This window comes from Thunnus albacares, chromosome 4 (genome assembly GCF_914725855.1).
Source record: "Thunnus albacares chromosome 4, fThuAlb1.1, whole genome shotgun sequence".
NCBI classification, from domain to species: Eukaryota; Metazoa; Chordata; class Actinopteri; order Scombriformes; family Scombridae; genus Thunnus; species Thunnus albacares.
In genome coordinates, this window is record NC_058109.1 from 13,797,081 (window position 1) to 13,814,414 (window position 17,334).

The window sequence follows — 17,334 nt, forward strand, 5'->3', positions numbered from 1 at the left end:
GGTGGATTAATGGTTTGCGTCTCATCACTGACAATCCACTGGTTTCTTTTAGGGCTCCAAATAACAATCATTTTCCTTACTGATTCACCTGTAGATTGTTTTTTCTATTAATTGATCGGTCTTTTAGTCTAAAAAATGTGAGTAAACAATGAAAAGTACTCAAAAACCACTTTAAATTTCTTGTTTTGTTTGACCCAAAAAACCCCCCCCAAAAAATATTCAATTAAAGATTGAATATTTCTTTACTTTACTTGAAAAAAGACAAACTATATACTGTAACTATCAAGATAATTAATTTTACACACATTTTTCCTTTAACCTTAACTGCAAACTTTCCCCAGCCACCACCAAACGCATTCCTTCCCTAAACATAGCCATAACTAAACAATAACTCACTCACACAGACAGCAAATCATAAAACGCTCATATGGCCTATTTGGACTGCACTGACAAACAACCTACTTATTGGAAACAACCGTGTGATCACACTATGGTACAAACATTCATGTCTGCTGTAATGAAAATAACAGTGAGTGTGAACAGGTGCATGAACACAAATGAAAGTGAGAGTTGGTGTCATGTCAGCACGTGCATGCTTGGGAAAGAGTTTGGTTTGTGTGCGTGTGTTTGTGTCCATGTTGATGTGTGATATTCATCTACTCTTTTCTTTCTTTTCTTTTTTCTTTTCTTTAAGTTTTTAGAATTGCTCGACAGGCGTCTTTCTCTTTGTCTGCCAGATAAAGTGATATCTCTCCATCTCCTCTTCCTCTCTATCTGTTGTTTGTTTTCTAGTTTCTTGCCCAACTACAGAGCTGCAATCGTAGAAACCTACATCATTTTACTGCTTTACTAAAACTTGTGTTCACACTCGCACATTTACTTACATTACTGGCTTTCAAACTATAGCACCACTGGTACTACTCCCTCTAGTGGTAGGAGGAGGAATCTTTTTTAAAAATACAATAAAATTAACTTAAAAACATATAATACTTTCAAAATACTACTACAAATGAAAATGTCTTAACCATGAGATCACTGAAATGAAAAGTTTTGCCTTTCCTGTAATATTTTTGTTTCAATATCAGCCTACTACGTAGTCTACAAACATCCACGATTAGTTACAAGCTAATCTGTGATGGCAAAATTCTAAGCGGAGGGAGCTAAAATGATAAATGGTTCAAAAACAATGCAATCGTGGCTCCAAACAGAAACTAATAGGAAATGAAGTGTGAATCAGGAGGAGGATATTTCCAGTAGACCTGTAGAAACTGAAGTGGATGACCGTTAACCGAGAACAAGTTCTAGTGGCTACTTTAACAGCAGCAGTGAAGTCTCCACAGCACCTGCTAACAGCAAATGGCCTAAAACAGTAAAGAGTGTGTGGTATGTGTTGATATTCTTAGCAATGAATCCATGAAACCATTGCATCTCAAACGGCATCTTAAAACCAACCACGCAGTACTGAAAGACAAACCTGTTGATTGGAAAGAAAACATGATAAAGTGAAACAGTCCAAGTCCACGATTCAATCCTGTGTGTGTGCGCACCTCGTCTCGCTCAGACAACAGTTCAGCGAATATTTCCCAGCGACGGCCAAAACAAACAACTGGATGACAAACCCGTTCAGTATCGAAATCTCTGAAATGCCCAAGGACTTCACTATTGGTGAGCAGGAGAGATTAATACAGCTGCCCTACAATGAAACACTGAAGTCTGCTTTCAGAAGTCAGTCACCGTTGGACTTTTGGATACAGCAACACAGCAAATACCCTGCACTTTTGGACAAGGCCGTGTGCTTTCTCCTTCCTTTTGCAACCACATATCTGTGCAAGAAAGGCTTCTCTTCACTTGCTGTATTAAAAACGAAATACAGAAGCAGGGTGGATGCTGAGTCAAACCTGAGATGAAGCTGACCTCGATTGACCCAGACATTGCAGGTCTGTGTTTGCAGAAGCTTATGTAAGTTGTCAATAGTCACCAACGTGCTGGCCAACTTTTAGCATTTATTTAGCCTAAACATTTTAAAACAGGTTGTTGGTATACAGTTGTGATATTTAATGTTCTCACTTGCTGTGTGTTTGTGTGTGTGTGTGTGTGTGTGTGTGTGTATGTGTTTGTGTGTTCGTGTGTGTGTTCGTGTGAGGGGCTGCCCCATGCGTTGTGTGAAAGAGTTTTTAAGTGTCAGTTCAGCCCCTTGTACAACGTGGCTGTGGCTGACAACAGTCAACTATAAATAATAAAAGTACCTCCTGCGTGAACTGTGCGTAGCTGAACAGGTTAGGTCTTAATGTCAGTCATAATGGTGGTACTTAGAGAGCCAAATATTTTCTGAGGTGGTACGCAGTGTAAAAAGTTGACCACTGACTTACATCTTTTCACATATCTAGAAAGGCATACACGGAAAGCCACATAAAAAAAATCCAACACCTTAGTGAGTTGTGAGTTTACGTTCGACATAGGCAGTAGCCAAGCATTATGGCACACGATCAATGCCCTGAAGGTTTATTGGCATGCGTCTGTGCCCATTCGCTCTATCTTCGCAGTTCCATTGAGGAGACTGAGGAGCCTTGTTTCCACTGATACACAGCTTTTTGAATCACTTAGCAGGCTTTGTCATGTGCATGTTGGATTAAGTCTCTGACTAAAAAAATCAACCGTGCAGCGTGAGCGTACACATATGCCTGCCACAGCACCCACAAACCTGCAAACAGCTATTAGCACAATAGCGGTAGACCCCACTAATTAGCTCATCGTCTCAGCAGCTCTCTCTGCCTTGCTTCATGGATTCGGTTTCAAAGTTTCCAAAAGTGTCATGGTGTATTGATGGCATTACAGCTTTGGACATACAAGTATATTCCCGTGTGCTCTCTGGGGACAAGCGGCGGCACACAGGACTTGTAGTTTCCTCTATCGACTGTGTGACTAACACTAAAATAGCACCCCAAAGAGGCTAAGTTGATTTGACAGGACACATACAAGGAAAAGCTATTATAACGCCATGCCAGACTGATTTTGTAAGAACGGCTTGGCTGGGCAGCTTGATCCATTTGCAGATCAGGCAACAGTGGATCATAGGCTGCTGGATTTTTTTTAATACGCCACAATAAACACACAACAATCTAACAGCTCACATTTATGGCTTTAAATGTATCAGCTGGTTCCTCTTTCTCACTCATAATACATTTTTAACGCATTTTCATACTGATGTGACTGATCAGAAATAGCTGTCATTACAGTAGTAGACCTAAAAGTGCTTTAAGTAAAACCATGAAAGTTCTCGAATGCAAAACAGTAAAATTCCCAATAATCTTCACAAAAGATCTGAGAACATGTGTTTTCTTTTTGTGGTTCATATTGTTCTGAGGTCATTCGGAGAAAAGGAAGATCACTTTGTTCTTTTTGACTGCCAAAACAACCTCAAACGTCAATTACCGTTGGGTTTAACAAAGTTGAAAGGAAGGAAGTGATGACGTAGGAGGTATCTAATTATCTATCTGCTACTCAATAAACATTATAAATATATTTCTTGGTAAAAATGTTTGCTTTTGTTTCATTGCTTTAGCAGTCTTATCAATCTATGAGCAGATGTCTAATGTGCTCTGGCAGTGTCATTTCAGCACTGTACACTGCTGCCTTCATAAAATTCTCCAAGTGTATGTGAGAACATTTTACAGACTTTGAGTTACCAACAAAGATTCATACCTTTGCCATACACTGCAATTTCTCAGTGTCTATACTTTTCATGCTATATGCCTTCTAATGTTTTTTTTTTTGTTCTTTAAAATTAGAAATGTTGATAAAGTCTGTTACATGATTCAGTACGAATATGTTACTTTGTGGAGGGTCAGAGGAGCCACACACTCTATATGGTAAACAGTGGTCTTGTACAGTTTCACATGTAGACTGGGACCAATAACTGGGGTTTACATGTGACTATATATAAACATTATTACAAAGTCTGTTTCTGCACCATGGCCTTGTGGTTTCTGATATGGCGCAGCCAGTGAAATGGCAGAGAAGCCAATTTACAGTTTATAACTCAACCACACATCAATAATAGAAAAAAAAAGATTACAGTAAATCCATGGTTCAAAAGCTGCATACCTTTGAAATGTCAAAGGGGAAACCACAATGGATAACTCATCTCAAAACTCATTTCAACTGCACAATGCAAGCTGTATTACAAATATTCAACAGCCTACTGTTCCCTCCAGGTATTTTTCAGCAAAACACTCTATACATTTTCATTTGAGATGAGAAGAAAGGAATGTATTTTTTTCACTGGCAAGCAGCCAAACCAATTTAATTACATTCCAAATGGGCGCAATCTCCGCATAGCAACCAGCCCGTGTTGTATTTCTCCAACTTCAACAACCTCCTTGACTTTCTCCGAGTAATTGAAATCTTCCACTCTTCCACCCTCGTCATTATGCGGAGCAGCAGAAAGTACAACAAACCAAACCAAAGGAACAAGGAGATCTGGCTCTCAGAATGAGCTGCTTTAGCCAATTTGTAACTTCATCAGCACGACTTGATACAGTTTCTCTGAAGTCAATTAAAAGAATATTAGGTGGTGTACACCTAGAAAGAACTAACGCCTGGCTCCTGCCAAAAAGCTGGTGATTACCCATGACTGATGTCAGCAAAATCCTGTGTCTGATGAGAGGTCACTGCCTTTTATTTTGGATTCATTCTTATAGCCTCGAGCCATGTCCAAAAAAAACAGAAACAATTCTTTTGATGTGAAATATTCCTTCGATATTTATCAAAATGCAATGCATCTGCATCTCAAAGATATCAAACTTTGCAAACAACAGTCTGCGGTGCCAAAGAGGTAACGTTTTCGCACACACAAGCAGAACTGCAGTAATTAAGAACACAACCCCAGATAACACGACAATTTGGATAAAAAAAGAAATGTTTTCCATTTTAAAATCTATTTAATAGTTTTCTAAACCATTTCCATCTTTACAAAGATGGTGAATACATTTCCAATTAATGTTTCAGTCCTTGATAAAACATCAAAAGATCCTTTAAAAGAGCTTATTGGCAAATCGTTTAAAGTCTCTCAGCCTTTTTTTTTTTTTTTTTTTTTTACTGCAAAGACAAACTGTAATCTCAGAGAGGTCCTCCCATCTACCCGGTGGGTAATTATGGGATGGCAGGCAAATAAATCATCCATCCAGACTGGCAGTAGTGTGGACGTCTGTGTACACTACAATCCAGAATAAGGTCTTGAGGTGACCAAAGTACCAGGCATGGTATCAGTCACAAGATGCTATGTTTGCTTCAGGAAGTCCTAATAGCTGTCTCTGATGTTCAAGGCCTACAGAAATCCCAAAAAAGGTAATCATCCTGTCTACATAGAAAAAAAGAAAAAACAAATATGTTTAAATGCTTTAAAATCTGAGATCTGTCAACTTTTCAGCAATTATCCCACTGTTTATGTACCCATAGCCACACCTCTCTCTCCCTCTCTCTGACTCTGTCACTGAATCTGTCTGAGAGCCCAGCCACATGCCAGTGCCTTTGTGTCAAAGATTAAGTGAAACCAGGAGTGCCAGCAATGCTGTGTTTGCACAGTGAACACACTCAGTTTCAGCTGCACCAACACATCACATACCAATCAACATACTAAGGGTTAAAACAGACCCAAAGAAACCTTTGGACATCCATAATCAATATACAGAGGGTACAAAATTAGAATAAACATTCTGCTTTGAATTTAAAAAAATAAATAAATAAATAAAATGTATTATCAAACTTCTATACACATGACTGAATCATTATTCTGCATTTGTGACTGTAGATTTTAAACTGAGAAGCTAAAAGCTGCAGGACAGCAATGCCAAACCAGATTCATCACTGATATTCAGAGAAGGAGATAATACAATTACATTTACATGTAAGTACAGGGTGCAGCTCTTCTATAAGATTAAATGTCCTTATTTGATACTATTATACTGGGTTGTCATTGAAAATGACTAGGTAGCAAAGACTGACTATCAACACACAACAAATGGAATTCCTGGAAAGTAAGGCAGAGCTACAATGAAAATATTATGAACAAAGCCCAAAAGTGCCAGAGGTGGTTTACTAGACTGAGGCAAAAATGGGCCTGGGGGGACTGTGGGTTTGTGGTGATAGGGAGGGGAGTCACACACACTTGGCTCAGTGCGGCACAGAGACAAACGGCACATGGCAGAGGACCAATCCTTGGTGGCCTAACCAGCTCACTGACTTCCTGTGCAATCCTAGAGTAACTCAAACATAATCTATTGACAAAAAACATCTAATTCATCCCAAGCGGGACTTATTTCAAACATATTTTGTGAAAATACAACTTTTGGGTGTTATCAAGCCCTCATTAATGATGTCCCATCATACTGTATGTGTGAGAATTTTACTTGAGATAAGAGAGCAGGGTTTGAAAATGACAATTACAGTGGGAAGCAACTAGATTTGTGAAACCAAAAAAGCCAAACAAGTAAAGCCTACCTGTCTTTCTAATCAATCTAGCTGATACACACACTCAAACATTAATCTTTCCAAAGCAATGACTGTGATCACACTCACAGTTTATTGAATGTGTGGAGTATGATCACAGGGTTAACTGTCAATCCTTAAAAAAATTCATACTACAAAGTAAAGTAGTACAAAGTAATCACAACAGCAGTGGGTTTGGAGCCGCATAACACAAGAGCATTTCTGTGGTTTGTGTGCGTACACGTGTGCGTTTGTGTTTATTTATGCTACGCGAGCGCAGACATGCTCGCATCTGCATGTATGAGTGTGTGTGTCTACCTATGAGAGTCTCTGAGTGTGTGTGTGTGTACTAAGTGGGCCCATGGTCTCTGTGTATGGACCTGAACCAGCCATCTCAGTTCTGTTTGCTCAGGACATGCCTCAGGACGCTAAGACAACTGCTCATGTTTGCCTAGGCTTGCGCACCTCTCTTAATACACCCGACAGCTGCATTCTTCGACAGCGGACACTATGTTTATCAGTGTTTTTATACATTTCTCCTATAGAATCTGATTGATCACACCGTTCTCGCCGACCTTTTCCACCCATCGTGAGTGGAGCCAGGGGACTGGAATGCCAACAAGTAAACCACATGCCGTGTTGCAACTCTGACAGGCAAATTCTCAGTGCTTCTCATATAATCCAAAATTGTATAACCTGTACCTGGAACAGCTGTCAGTCTAGCAGTTCACACAAATCTCCCATGTAACAAGGACTGAGTCAACAGTGGGAGTGATGAATGCTGTCTCCCACAAAAAGCTGATGATGAATTTCCAATCATTCATTTTGATGGGTAATTAGGTGCTTTCACAGGTTTCCCTTAGGCTGACAGAAACAGTGTGCCTTCCAAACCTGTGATACCCAGAACAGATATGTTCTTTCAAGTCCACAACCTGTCATAACTGAGCCACTCTGACCTGTCAAGATGCCCAAAAATCGCCCTTACCCCCCACCACCCAAGCACTACAACCCCCCCCACCCCACCCACATACCCACCCCCCCTCCCCCTCCACTCCTTCCTCTCCTTAGTGTTTCATTTCCTGCTCACAGAGTAAACGGCATTCTCACACCATTTCATGTAGAGCCTTGACGGAAAAAATATCATGATATTACCAAAACATATAGACAATAATATACCATTCCCAGAGAGATTAAATGAAAAACAAATTGTTGGGTGAACTGTGAGATCTCTGCAGAGTGGCAAGTGTGAATGTGAGACATGATGAGCTCCGTCTGTGCTTATTTGAAATGTTGATATGGTTTTCTTGTACAATGATTACGCTAATTTATGTACCAAAGCCTGCTTTACACAAATCTGCCAAGGCCAATAACTGCACTCATAATCCCCAGCATCTAGAATAATCACTTTGTGGTCTATTTGTTTATGAATGAAATGAAGCAATTATCCTAATGAAGATCAGCTTTCTTGCTGGGGGAATTGCAGCATTTCAACACAACGAAAATGTTATGTCTTTGTTGCATCCAGGTTGGCATGCTGGTACCTCAATCGTAAAAACAAGAGGAACAACAAAAACTTTACTGTATGATAATTGAGGACATGTAGTTCACAATAGGGATTCTGAAACTGTTGCAGAAAAGAGTGAGCTGCGCACTTCCTGACCTACAGTCTAAACCACATGCATGTGGATGATGCTAAATGTCAGCAACAACAATAAGTTTGGTTGTTGCCCTTGGTGAAGCAAAGATATAAAGTTACATAACAGAAGGTCACAGCAGTTTGAATGTTAATATTGGCTTGTTGTTCAAATAAAAAACAGAGCCGACTATGCAAAAAATTTATGACATATTGTCTTGCTGCTGAGTACAGTATGTTTACCATTCTTATCGCTACTGAAGCAGTATTTTTTTATCTATTTTCTTTATCCATTATAGAAACATCAAGACCACATACTGTAGATATCAAAGAGAAACTAGTGTAAGGCTTGTATTTTTCCATATTGGTTTGCTGATAGAAAGAAAATCTGCTTTGAAATTCTACTGTAGCACAGTCAATTTTACCTTCTCATCACCAGGCAGAGCAGAACATAGAAATAGTTAAATAAATTACATGAAGCAGATGCCTCTCTCTCTCACTCACTCTCTCCTTCTTTTTTTTCTTTCTCTTTCTCTTCCTCTCACACACACACATGCATATACACACACACATTCTTTAGTGAAATCCATCAATCAGCATTTCATGCAGTTTGAGTTTGAACCATACCAAATGCACTAAAACAATAAACGTCTGTCTTTCAAGTCGCTATCTGGACTGGAACACATCTGGTGGCAAGGCTCATTTTGGTTTCCACATCGTTGAATGACATTACAGACTCAATGGCGAGCTGAAAAATAAAGTACCCTTAAAAATCTCTCTCCATTTTCCCTCCATCTACAGCCCCTTCTCTCTCTCTCTCTTTCTCTCTCTCTTTACACACACCCCAAATCTACTTCCCCCTCCCTGCACTAACCAGCTAACCTCTCAAATGCTATTCCACCACCCCATCCCCCAACCAATCAAGAACTGAATATAAAACAGCACAAGGAAACTGGGCTGCAAGGAGGAAGGCGGTAGAGAGGGGGTGGCAGACAGACAGACAGAGAGGGAGGAAGGCAGGCAGCCAGTCAAGGCTATTGCTACTGAGGAACCATTGGCCTCCTGAGGTGAAGACAGTTTAAAACGCCTTGGCACATCGGACTCCTTTACACAAGTTGAGGGGGATGAAATACACACCCAACTTCCAGCTGAGAAGCCAAGAGTCAAGCCCGACTGTAGTATTTTGGTTTCAAGGGGCAGTGACCATAATTAGGGTTAATGTGATTTAATGAGGGCCACGAGTTGGGGCCGGGGCTGGGCTGCTTCGATACACAATCAACATCAAAATTGGAATTAGTCTGACATCTTGTGATGTGGCTGTGTTTCCCATTACATACAGTTTGCTATGCAAGTCTGAAAACCTGCGATCAGTCTTCTCCTAAAAGCAGATTTCTTATAATAAACGGACTTACTGGCAGACGGATTGGTATGTGATAGAAGCATAGAAATGATTTGGATAGCTGCAGTATATCACAAAAGTACATTGAGAAGAGTTTTTAAAAAATGCACTGTCATGACTGAATTCTTGGCCGTTAATACAATCAATCACCGACATAAATAGCCTGTTTCCATGGACCTAGGTGATTAAGTAGCTAACCAGGCAGGATAAACTATACTATCTATTTTCAGCCACACATGACTTATGACCCTCTTAACACCTCTAGTAGCTCTGAGTCATGTCTCGTCTAGATTATAAAGTAGAGAGCAGAGCAACGGGAGTGCTGCAGAGTCTGGTTGAGGCTTTGTCACCTTCACTATCCTGCAGGTTAAACTGAAGTCCATGGTGGTAAATCCCTGTTATGGACAGTACTACATCCCTCGCCTGTTCTCTAAACAGCCAATTGCTGTCCTCAAATACCCTGTGAAATCCCATGTAGGTTTAGAAATGTGGGGCTTTTTTTCCTATATCGTAACTAACCAGGTGCGTAAACAGATTACAACAAAGGTAAAGTTCTGTATGTAACTCACTTATCCACGATTTACTCCATCTAAATCGAATGAAAATGTACTCAGCAGAGATTTGTTTTAAAGAAATCATCTAAAAAAATCATCAAAAAATGCAGTGCAGTTTTCTCCTACTGTAATAGTCTGTGCACAAAACACAATCTAAGCCCCACTGCTCCAGAGAATAACACTGTAGCTACTTATCATTAACTGAAAGACACTATCAGCCCCAGGCGATCCAGCTTCCCTCCATAACCTTTTGACATTGCTGCTGGGAAGGTAAATGAGAGAAGAAGTTAGACACAAGGGGGGGAGAGGTGGGTGAGACAGACAGACTTGATTATGAATAGGGCCAGGATGTGGTTAGACCAAAGCAAACTTCACAAAGTGAACTGTTTAATGATTTTTTTTTTTTTAATATAGAAAAAATAAAAAAAGTAATGTTCATTCCATGACTCTGTATTATGTTATCTATTATTTGCTCTGAGTTAACTGCCTGGAACTGCTTTAGAACAATAAACTTACCACTTTCAGTAGCTTAGGCTGCGTTTTCCCCCTCTGGTGTGCATTTGAGCCATGCATGGGTTAACATTTTCCCAGTGAGAACGGTTGGGATATTGCAAGTCGGACTGGCCAGTCAGCAGAATGTTATGAATGGGCACAATGAAAAACCCCAAGTCCACGCTGTCGACCCAAGAATGCTTGCCTCCATGTAATTAACTTCCCTCTGTGTACAGAATGAGGTACTGCTGGAATAACTCTTCTTTTTCTGTTTCTATTACGGTCATGTTTTGAGGAGAGAGGCAGAAAAAAAAAACACATTCTGAGAATTCAACATGGAAAATACCTTCGCCTGTCCATACTTTGAAGTATCCCATGACTAATACAGTGATTTGGATAGTGGTAGAAATGGAACAGACCACTTGAAAAGGGATGGTACGTGCTCTGCAAAAACTGGCCTAATTTTTGTGTGGACAAAATGTCAGCCGCTTGTTACTTTCATTCATAAAGACGTGTACAATAAGGAATTACAAAGTATAACGTGGGAATTCTTGGATCGATGTATAAATGAGGGTTATCTTGTTCAAACGTTTCATACATCTCGCCTCAAGGTATATTAGCAATTAGGTATGCACTGCACACACGCATGCACGCATAAAGTCCTCCTCTGTGTACTCAAACACAGTAACACTTTGATTGAGATATCACTTCAGTAAGTACTTGCACTACACAAACTGTGTATCAATAAAATATCTGCTCTGCACTGCGGTGAAAACATCTACAGCGTATATAAATAATGTACAGTAACTTGGAACAACTATGTAAAGAATAACATCTGCAAACCATTGGATTATAAACCAACAGTATAACTACAGTATAATTACATGAGAGCCTCTCTCTTGGGCACCGTGCTGTTAGAGGGAAGAGGGATGAGGAGAAAGTGGAACAGCTACAGTAATCTATCCAACTTCATTTCACCGGAGTGATTCTGCCTGAGGGTATGCACAAGTCATAATGCATTTGACAAATAGTCTCCCGCTAAAACAGGCATTTGCGAAGAAGTGGCCTTCAGCGCTGGTATACACAGCTGAGTGTACGCTGAACAAACAAGCCTCCCACTCAGCGAGGAAAGATACAGAGAGGCTTCAAAAAGATTAGGAGAAATCTTGGGCGAAAAGTAGAGATGACTCACGGTGATTGTGCAAGTGCAGGACAACGCTAGTTGGATGGAGTTGAGAAGAGCAACAGTGCCGTGGGGTTCATAGCGAATATACAAATCGATGCTTTTCTCATGTGTTTGTCTTTGCATTGTTCTGAAATGTGGACGCACAGGTTGTTTTATCAAGCGATTTGAAATCGATGTGTAAAGAAGCACAATGGCACTTCTGTCTTACATAACCTTTTTATCTTTGTTTGCTATGATTGTGAATCAGATTTTGGTTAGAAAAATAAAAATAAAGTCACAATCACCTTTTGATTAAAAGATTTATGATTGTTACATATTTTGTTGATGTTTAATGTCGAATTGCAGCAGAATCGTTGCCTAAATTCAAAGGTCAAGTGCATTCATAGATTTGTGGTATTGACGTATCCTGTCAGCCTGATCCATATTCCTGCCATGCATCAATCAATCGTCAGTCTGAATGCAGCCGATCAACTCGAACCAGTTTCAACTTACACATTCTTTACGTTCCTCAATTATTAACCCCTTCAGTTAGAAAACAGAACACATTCGAGTATATATATATACACACACACACACAAAAACATATGAGTGATAATTCTCACAAAGTCTAACAGTCACTCACAGAAATAGATGCGTTTTTGAGTTTACACCACTAGAACAGGAAGTGATGGGCTTTTTTATATGGACTGTCCCACTTACTGTTATGCTCACTTCCTGGTTGGTCTGTTAAATACTGTACAGTAATGAATAATCACACTGGTGAGTTTCACATAAGCTATATTTATATTCTGCCTGTTTTAAGTGTAAATGTGAATCAACACCTTCCAACAGGGCTAGAATGTGAAGGTTTGTGACTTTTGAGTCTGTCGTTTCCCATGTGTACAGCTCTTGAACTAAAAATCATTTACAAATGTGTGATTTTTGTGCTGTCGAAGGTCTAAACTACAGTTACATGTAATGAAAAACTGCTATAATTCAACTTACAATAATCTTTTCAATTTCTTATGAAACAATCTCACAAAAACCATCAAGCAATTAGCATGCAATGCAATGTGCAAGAAGGAAAAATAATATTTTTTATCATCTTTGCAAATTTCCCAGTTATTAGTTGCAGTTGAAGTATCACTGGACCACTATGGCACTGCTAACACACTCCTTCTCCAGGGGGTCAACCCATACAAGGAGGCTCATCCTGCTGCTGAAATGAGACCGCCATAAAGATGAACTATTGCCAAAACGTCATATAAAGCTCTTGTATCATTATTCAACAGTTATGTGTAGTAGCAGCCGTGCGATACAGATAATGTGTCACTTTACATCTTAGTCACAGCTGTTACTTTAGTAATGACAATGTTATACGATTCTGTCCTTGAAACTCAAAACCTGCTTCTTACCGGGCCAACAACCACTACGCTCACTGAATCATGATAACTGGTACAGTTCATTGTGTTAACGCTACAAGGCCTGAGACATGGCCTATACGTGTGTGTGTGTGTGTGTGTGTGTGTGTGTGCTAGATTTACCCACACACACACAAGTGTAAATGTTGTAACATTATCACAAGCTCAGAAAGATTACAAAAGCCCTTCAGTGCCCTCTCTTTATTAATGAGCTGATTTGAAGAATGGTTTAAGGTGAAATTCAGAATTAGGAATAGTTTGTGTTAGAGTTGAAGGGTTGGAGTTAGTGGGCTACTGGTGAAGGAATGACTGTAGTCAATGTAAAGGACTTGTGTATTGTAATTCAAACCTCTCTGCAAGTGAGTGTGTGGGTGTGGGAGTGTGTGTGTGTGTGCAGCTGTGTGTGTGTGTGTGTGTGAGAGAGAGAGGGAGATACTGTGGATGTGGGAGTGTGTGTCTGTGTGACTGCGTGTGTTGTTCATGTATACATACAGGTGACTGTGTGTATGAGCAGATGAGATTAACAATTCAAATATTATACTGTGCTATAATGTTTCACTTTGTCGTCAGCAAATGTTAACTGCCTGCTGGCTCCCCTCCAGGTGCTAAGGCAAGCAAACCTATTTGAATGGCTGCAAGTATAATGCCTTCTTCTAGCTCTGCCCAGTAGTTACTGACAAATGTTTACACTAGTTTTACCTTGACCACAGGAAAATAAACAACTAGGCTTGTGACTTGTAATCTTGGACTATTCAGCAGATTTGCCTAAATGCAAAACCTTTATTGGTAAAGCAAAGAGTCAGCACCGCTGATGGCCAAGTGTACAGCACATGAAGAGAGTATACCAGTGAAAAAGTGATCTCTTTACATAAGCCCCATGACATTCAACACAAATATCAATAACAACATAATTCAGGAATTTTGGCAATATTTAGCTATCCAAATGGAGCTGATGCACACTATTTTTCTTGTACTTTCCTTCAAATAGATGCTTTACAATGATATTTCATTTTGGTACCGTTGCAACTTAAATGTATCAATAGAAATGTCTAGGGTTCTATGAATATTGGATACGATTTCGTGCGTAAAAACGCAAGTGCAAATCGCAACTTCTTGCCCTTGTTCATAGGAACACAAAAACTAATCCAGTATTTTGTCCTTATGAGTTTTAATCATAAGCATAAGGATCATTATGGATTGTTTCTTTTGAGGTCGCCGATAAATAATTAATTCCTAAAAAAAAATGTTTTTAAATTTAAAAAAAGTTATTATGTGCGTCAGATGAGATTGGATGAATGCGCAATAAGACACTGATGACTTAGCCTCGTTCATATGAACACTTTTATCATTCAGTCATAAAAAATATGAGAAAATGATATGCAAACTGGTCTGTTACAGGCTACACGATCCATTAGAGCATCACAAATAGACTTAGAGCATCACAAATAGCCCCGACTCACAACATGCTGTTACTATCACATTAAGAAGCAGTCGCAATAATTGTTTATTGGACTAATTGCGCATTGACCCATGTGGGAACCTGTGTGGAGCAGATAAGAGCCTTGTGTTTTCTCAGTTAGGCTGGAAAGGTTTAAATTATACAGTGGCCACTTTGCTGCTTGACATATATTCAGTTTTTTAAAAATGTGTCCAGTTTGTTCAGAGAGAGCATTCGCCAGCACTTCCAGTGCGCTGGAGAGAGTGGTGCGCTGCAACTCAGCTCACCGGACAGCTACAGTACAACGCACCCATAGTTTATCCAGATGAACACATTAGCAAATTCTGATTAAATGAAAACACCGCGTGGACAAGCTTAGAGCAGGTGCGTGATGTGTGGTTTTCTGTAGAGTTTAGGGCAATCAGCACAACAGAAATGAAACAAAGTTAAATGACAATGCAGCCTTGCAGACCGATTCACTCTCTAACTTAAAAGTGCAGCACTTGTCTCTGATAGTAACACATTGCGCCTGATCACATATAGGCCACCATGTGTAACCAATGTTCTTGTGCGCGCGTGCATCATCACTTAACAGCTGCACATCTGACCGACTATAAGCTCGTAAAGTAGAGATAATTGTTTACCTTGTTGGAGTGGTAATAGTCCAAACCGGAGTCAGTCGGTAACGTACATGAACCCACGCTTGAAGGGGGAGCTGGATAAAATCTGACGTCCATCTCAGAGTCCGCAAGACTGACGGCATGAAAGCGTAGCTCCAAAAAACCTGTGCGACTTCTCTCTCTCTCTCTCTCTCTCTATCGCTCTCTCTCTCTCTCTCTCTCTCTCTCTCTCTCTCTCTCTCTCTAGCAAACACACACTCCCTCACTCTCCCTCTTTTTTTCTCTCTTGTGTATTAAACCGAACAAAAAGTAGAAGAAGATTCGTTCACTCTTTATATCCGCCCTTCACTTAGCCTAATTCAGCACTATGTGGACATTCAGCGAGATGATGCTCTGAAATAACATCCCTATAAAGTTCACTTGGAAAGAGGGAGAAGCAAAGGGGAGCTGCTCGCCTCAGAAATCTCATGAGATAAAAGAAAGAAAAAACCCAACACGTTCACTGAAGTTGTTTTTCAGCGAGCCAAGTGATGATTGTGATGCAGGTGAAGGTGCAGGATTGATCTTGTCGACGTTTTCTTCCAAAACGCCCGTCCTCCGTTCCCGGTTTCCAGACGCGCTGTAGCTTTGTCATGTGGGAGCGCTCATATCCATCCATGCGTTCCCGGCCACTGTGACTGCCATGCTGCGACCTCTACCGGTCAGAGGAGGAACATGGCATTGTGTCTGGGGTGGATTGACAGGGAAGGGTGTCGTGGAGAGTGACTTCTTCCTCAACTCAGTTCGAGTTGCATTTGAATTGGCGGGATTGAGCCACTATTTTCGTGGTTTCGTAACGCAGCGAAGTGCTGGGCTTCATGCACAGAAAATTTAATAGGCTTACATTTCTGCTGTTGATGATAATATTACACATGTGAGTATATCTGAAGTTATTTTAACTCTGGTTTGAGTTTCAGCATCTGTAAACAAGTAAGTCAGTTTTAATTAAACACATTTACCTCACAATTTACAATCTATGCCACGGACAATAAGAATAAGATAAGAAAAGCTTCACACACACATACAAAGTGTTGGTGTCAAAATTGGTCTAATTTGAGTGTCAAAGTTGTTTTTTGTAAATTAACTCAGACAGTGTCGTCAGTCTCACTTTGAAAACATTAAATCGCCTCTGGTCCTCCCTCCACATTAAACTGGTGTAAAAATTCAATAGAAGGATGTGTCCACTCACGGATTAAGGAGTCCACATTTATGTTACATTTACATGCTGAAATAAATCATACTAGTCAAGATCCAAAAGTTTTCAAAGATAACATATACTGTATTCTGATTTTTAATCCCCAGTAGTATTCGTCAAGCTCCAAAAAAAGTGGTGGATCCTACATTTCCCATAATACAACAAAATAACATCTTTTTTTAAATGGTGGAGTGCCCCTTTAGAACAGAAAAAAGCAGTTGTGGACATTAGGAGGGACAAAAAAAGGCGTATGCATGTGTAGTTATTTATATATTTTTCATATAGTAATTGAATGTTGAACAGGAATGCTGGTAAAATATGGCAACACAATAGGGGTTGTTAATGAAAGGAAAGATATTAATTAGATTTTCACAAATGCATGAATTTGTGTTTCGTCATCCCGTACAAGTCAAAAGACTTGTTACAATATATAATACTGGTGTAATTTAGGCCATAACGTTCATGCCAAGTTATAATTTTTCTCTGTTTCTCCTATTACTCACTACATCTATTTCGAAATCATACATTTTGCCTCCTGTGATAATTTGAATGCATGTCGGCAAGTCAGTAGGCTGTTGAATACACACTGAGAATTGGCAGACCTCTCATGGCTCAGATAATATACATTGCTATTGTACTCTAGTCCTGACCCTTGTACACTCACATAGACGCACACACACACACACACACACACATACACCCACACAATGACATTTACGCACACCTGGACGCAAATCACACTCACACAGCGGCAGACACAACAGGATGTAAGCACAGAACAATGTCCAAGCAGAGCTTCAAATAGGAGCAGAGAGGGAAAATACCATCACTCACGGCCAAATGTGTATCACACTGCTTTTAAGAAAGGGGTGGAGGGGTGTTAGGTACTCAC

The 17,334-nt window shown here is 39.9% G+C and overlaps 1 protein-coding gene across 3 annotated transcripts in view; it reads right to left on the reverse strand.

Moving 5' to 3' along the window:
• tox2 (TOX high mobility group box family member 2) overlaps positions 1–15,855 on the reverse strand; it is a 95,650-nt gene extending 79,795 nt beyond the window's left edge. For 2 of the 3 annotated variants that reach the window (XM_044350123.1, XM_044350122.1), the window contains exon 1: positions 15,233–15,855. In XM_044350123.1, coding sequence (XP_044206058.1) covers positions 15,233–15,325 — 93 coding nt within the window. In that variant the 5' untranslated portion in view covers positions 15,326–15,855. The remainder of the gene's footprint in view (positions 1–15,232) is intronic. The other variant, XM_044350124.1, reaches the window with a different exon arrangement.
• Between the last annotated feature and the right edge of the window lie 1,479 nt (positions 15,856–17,334).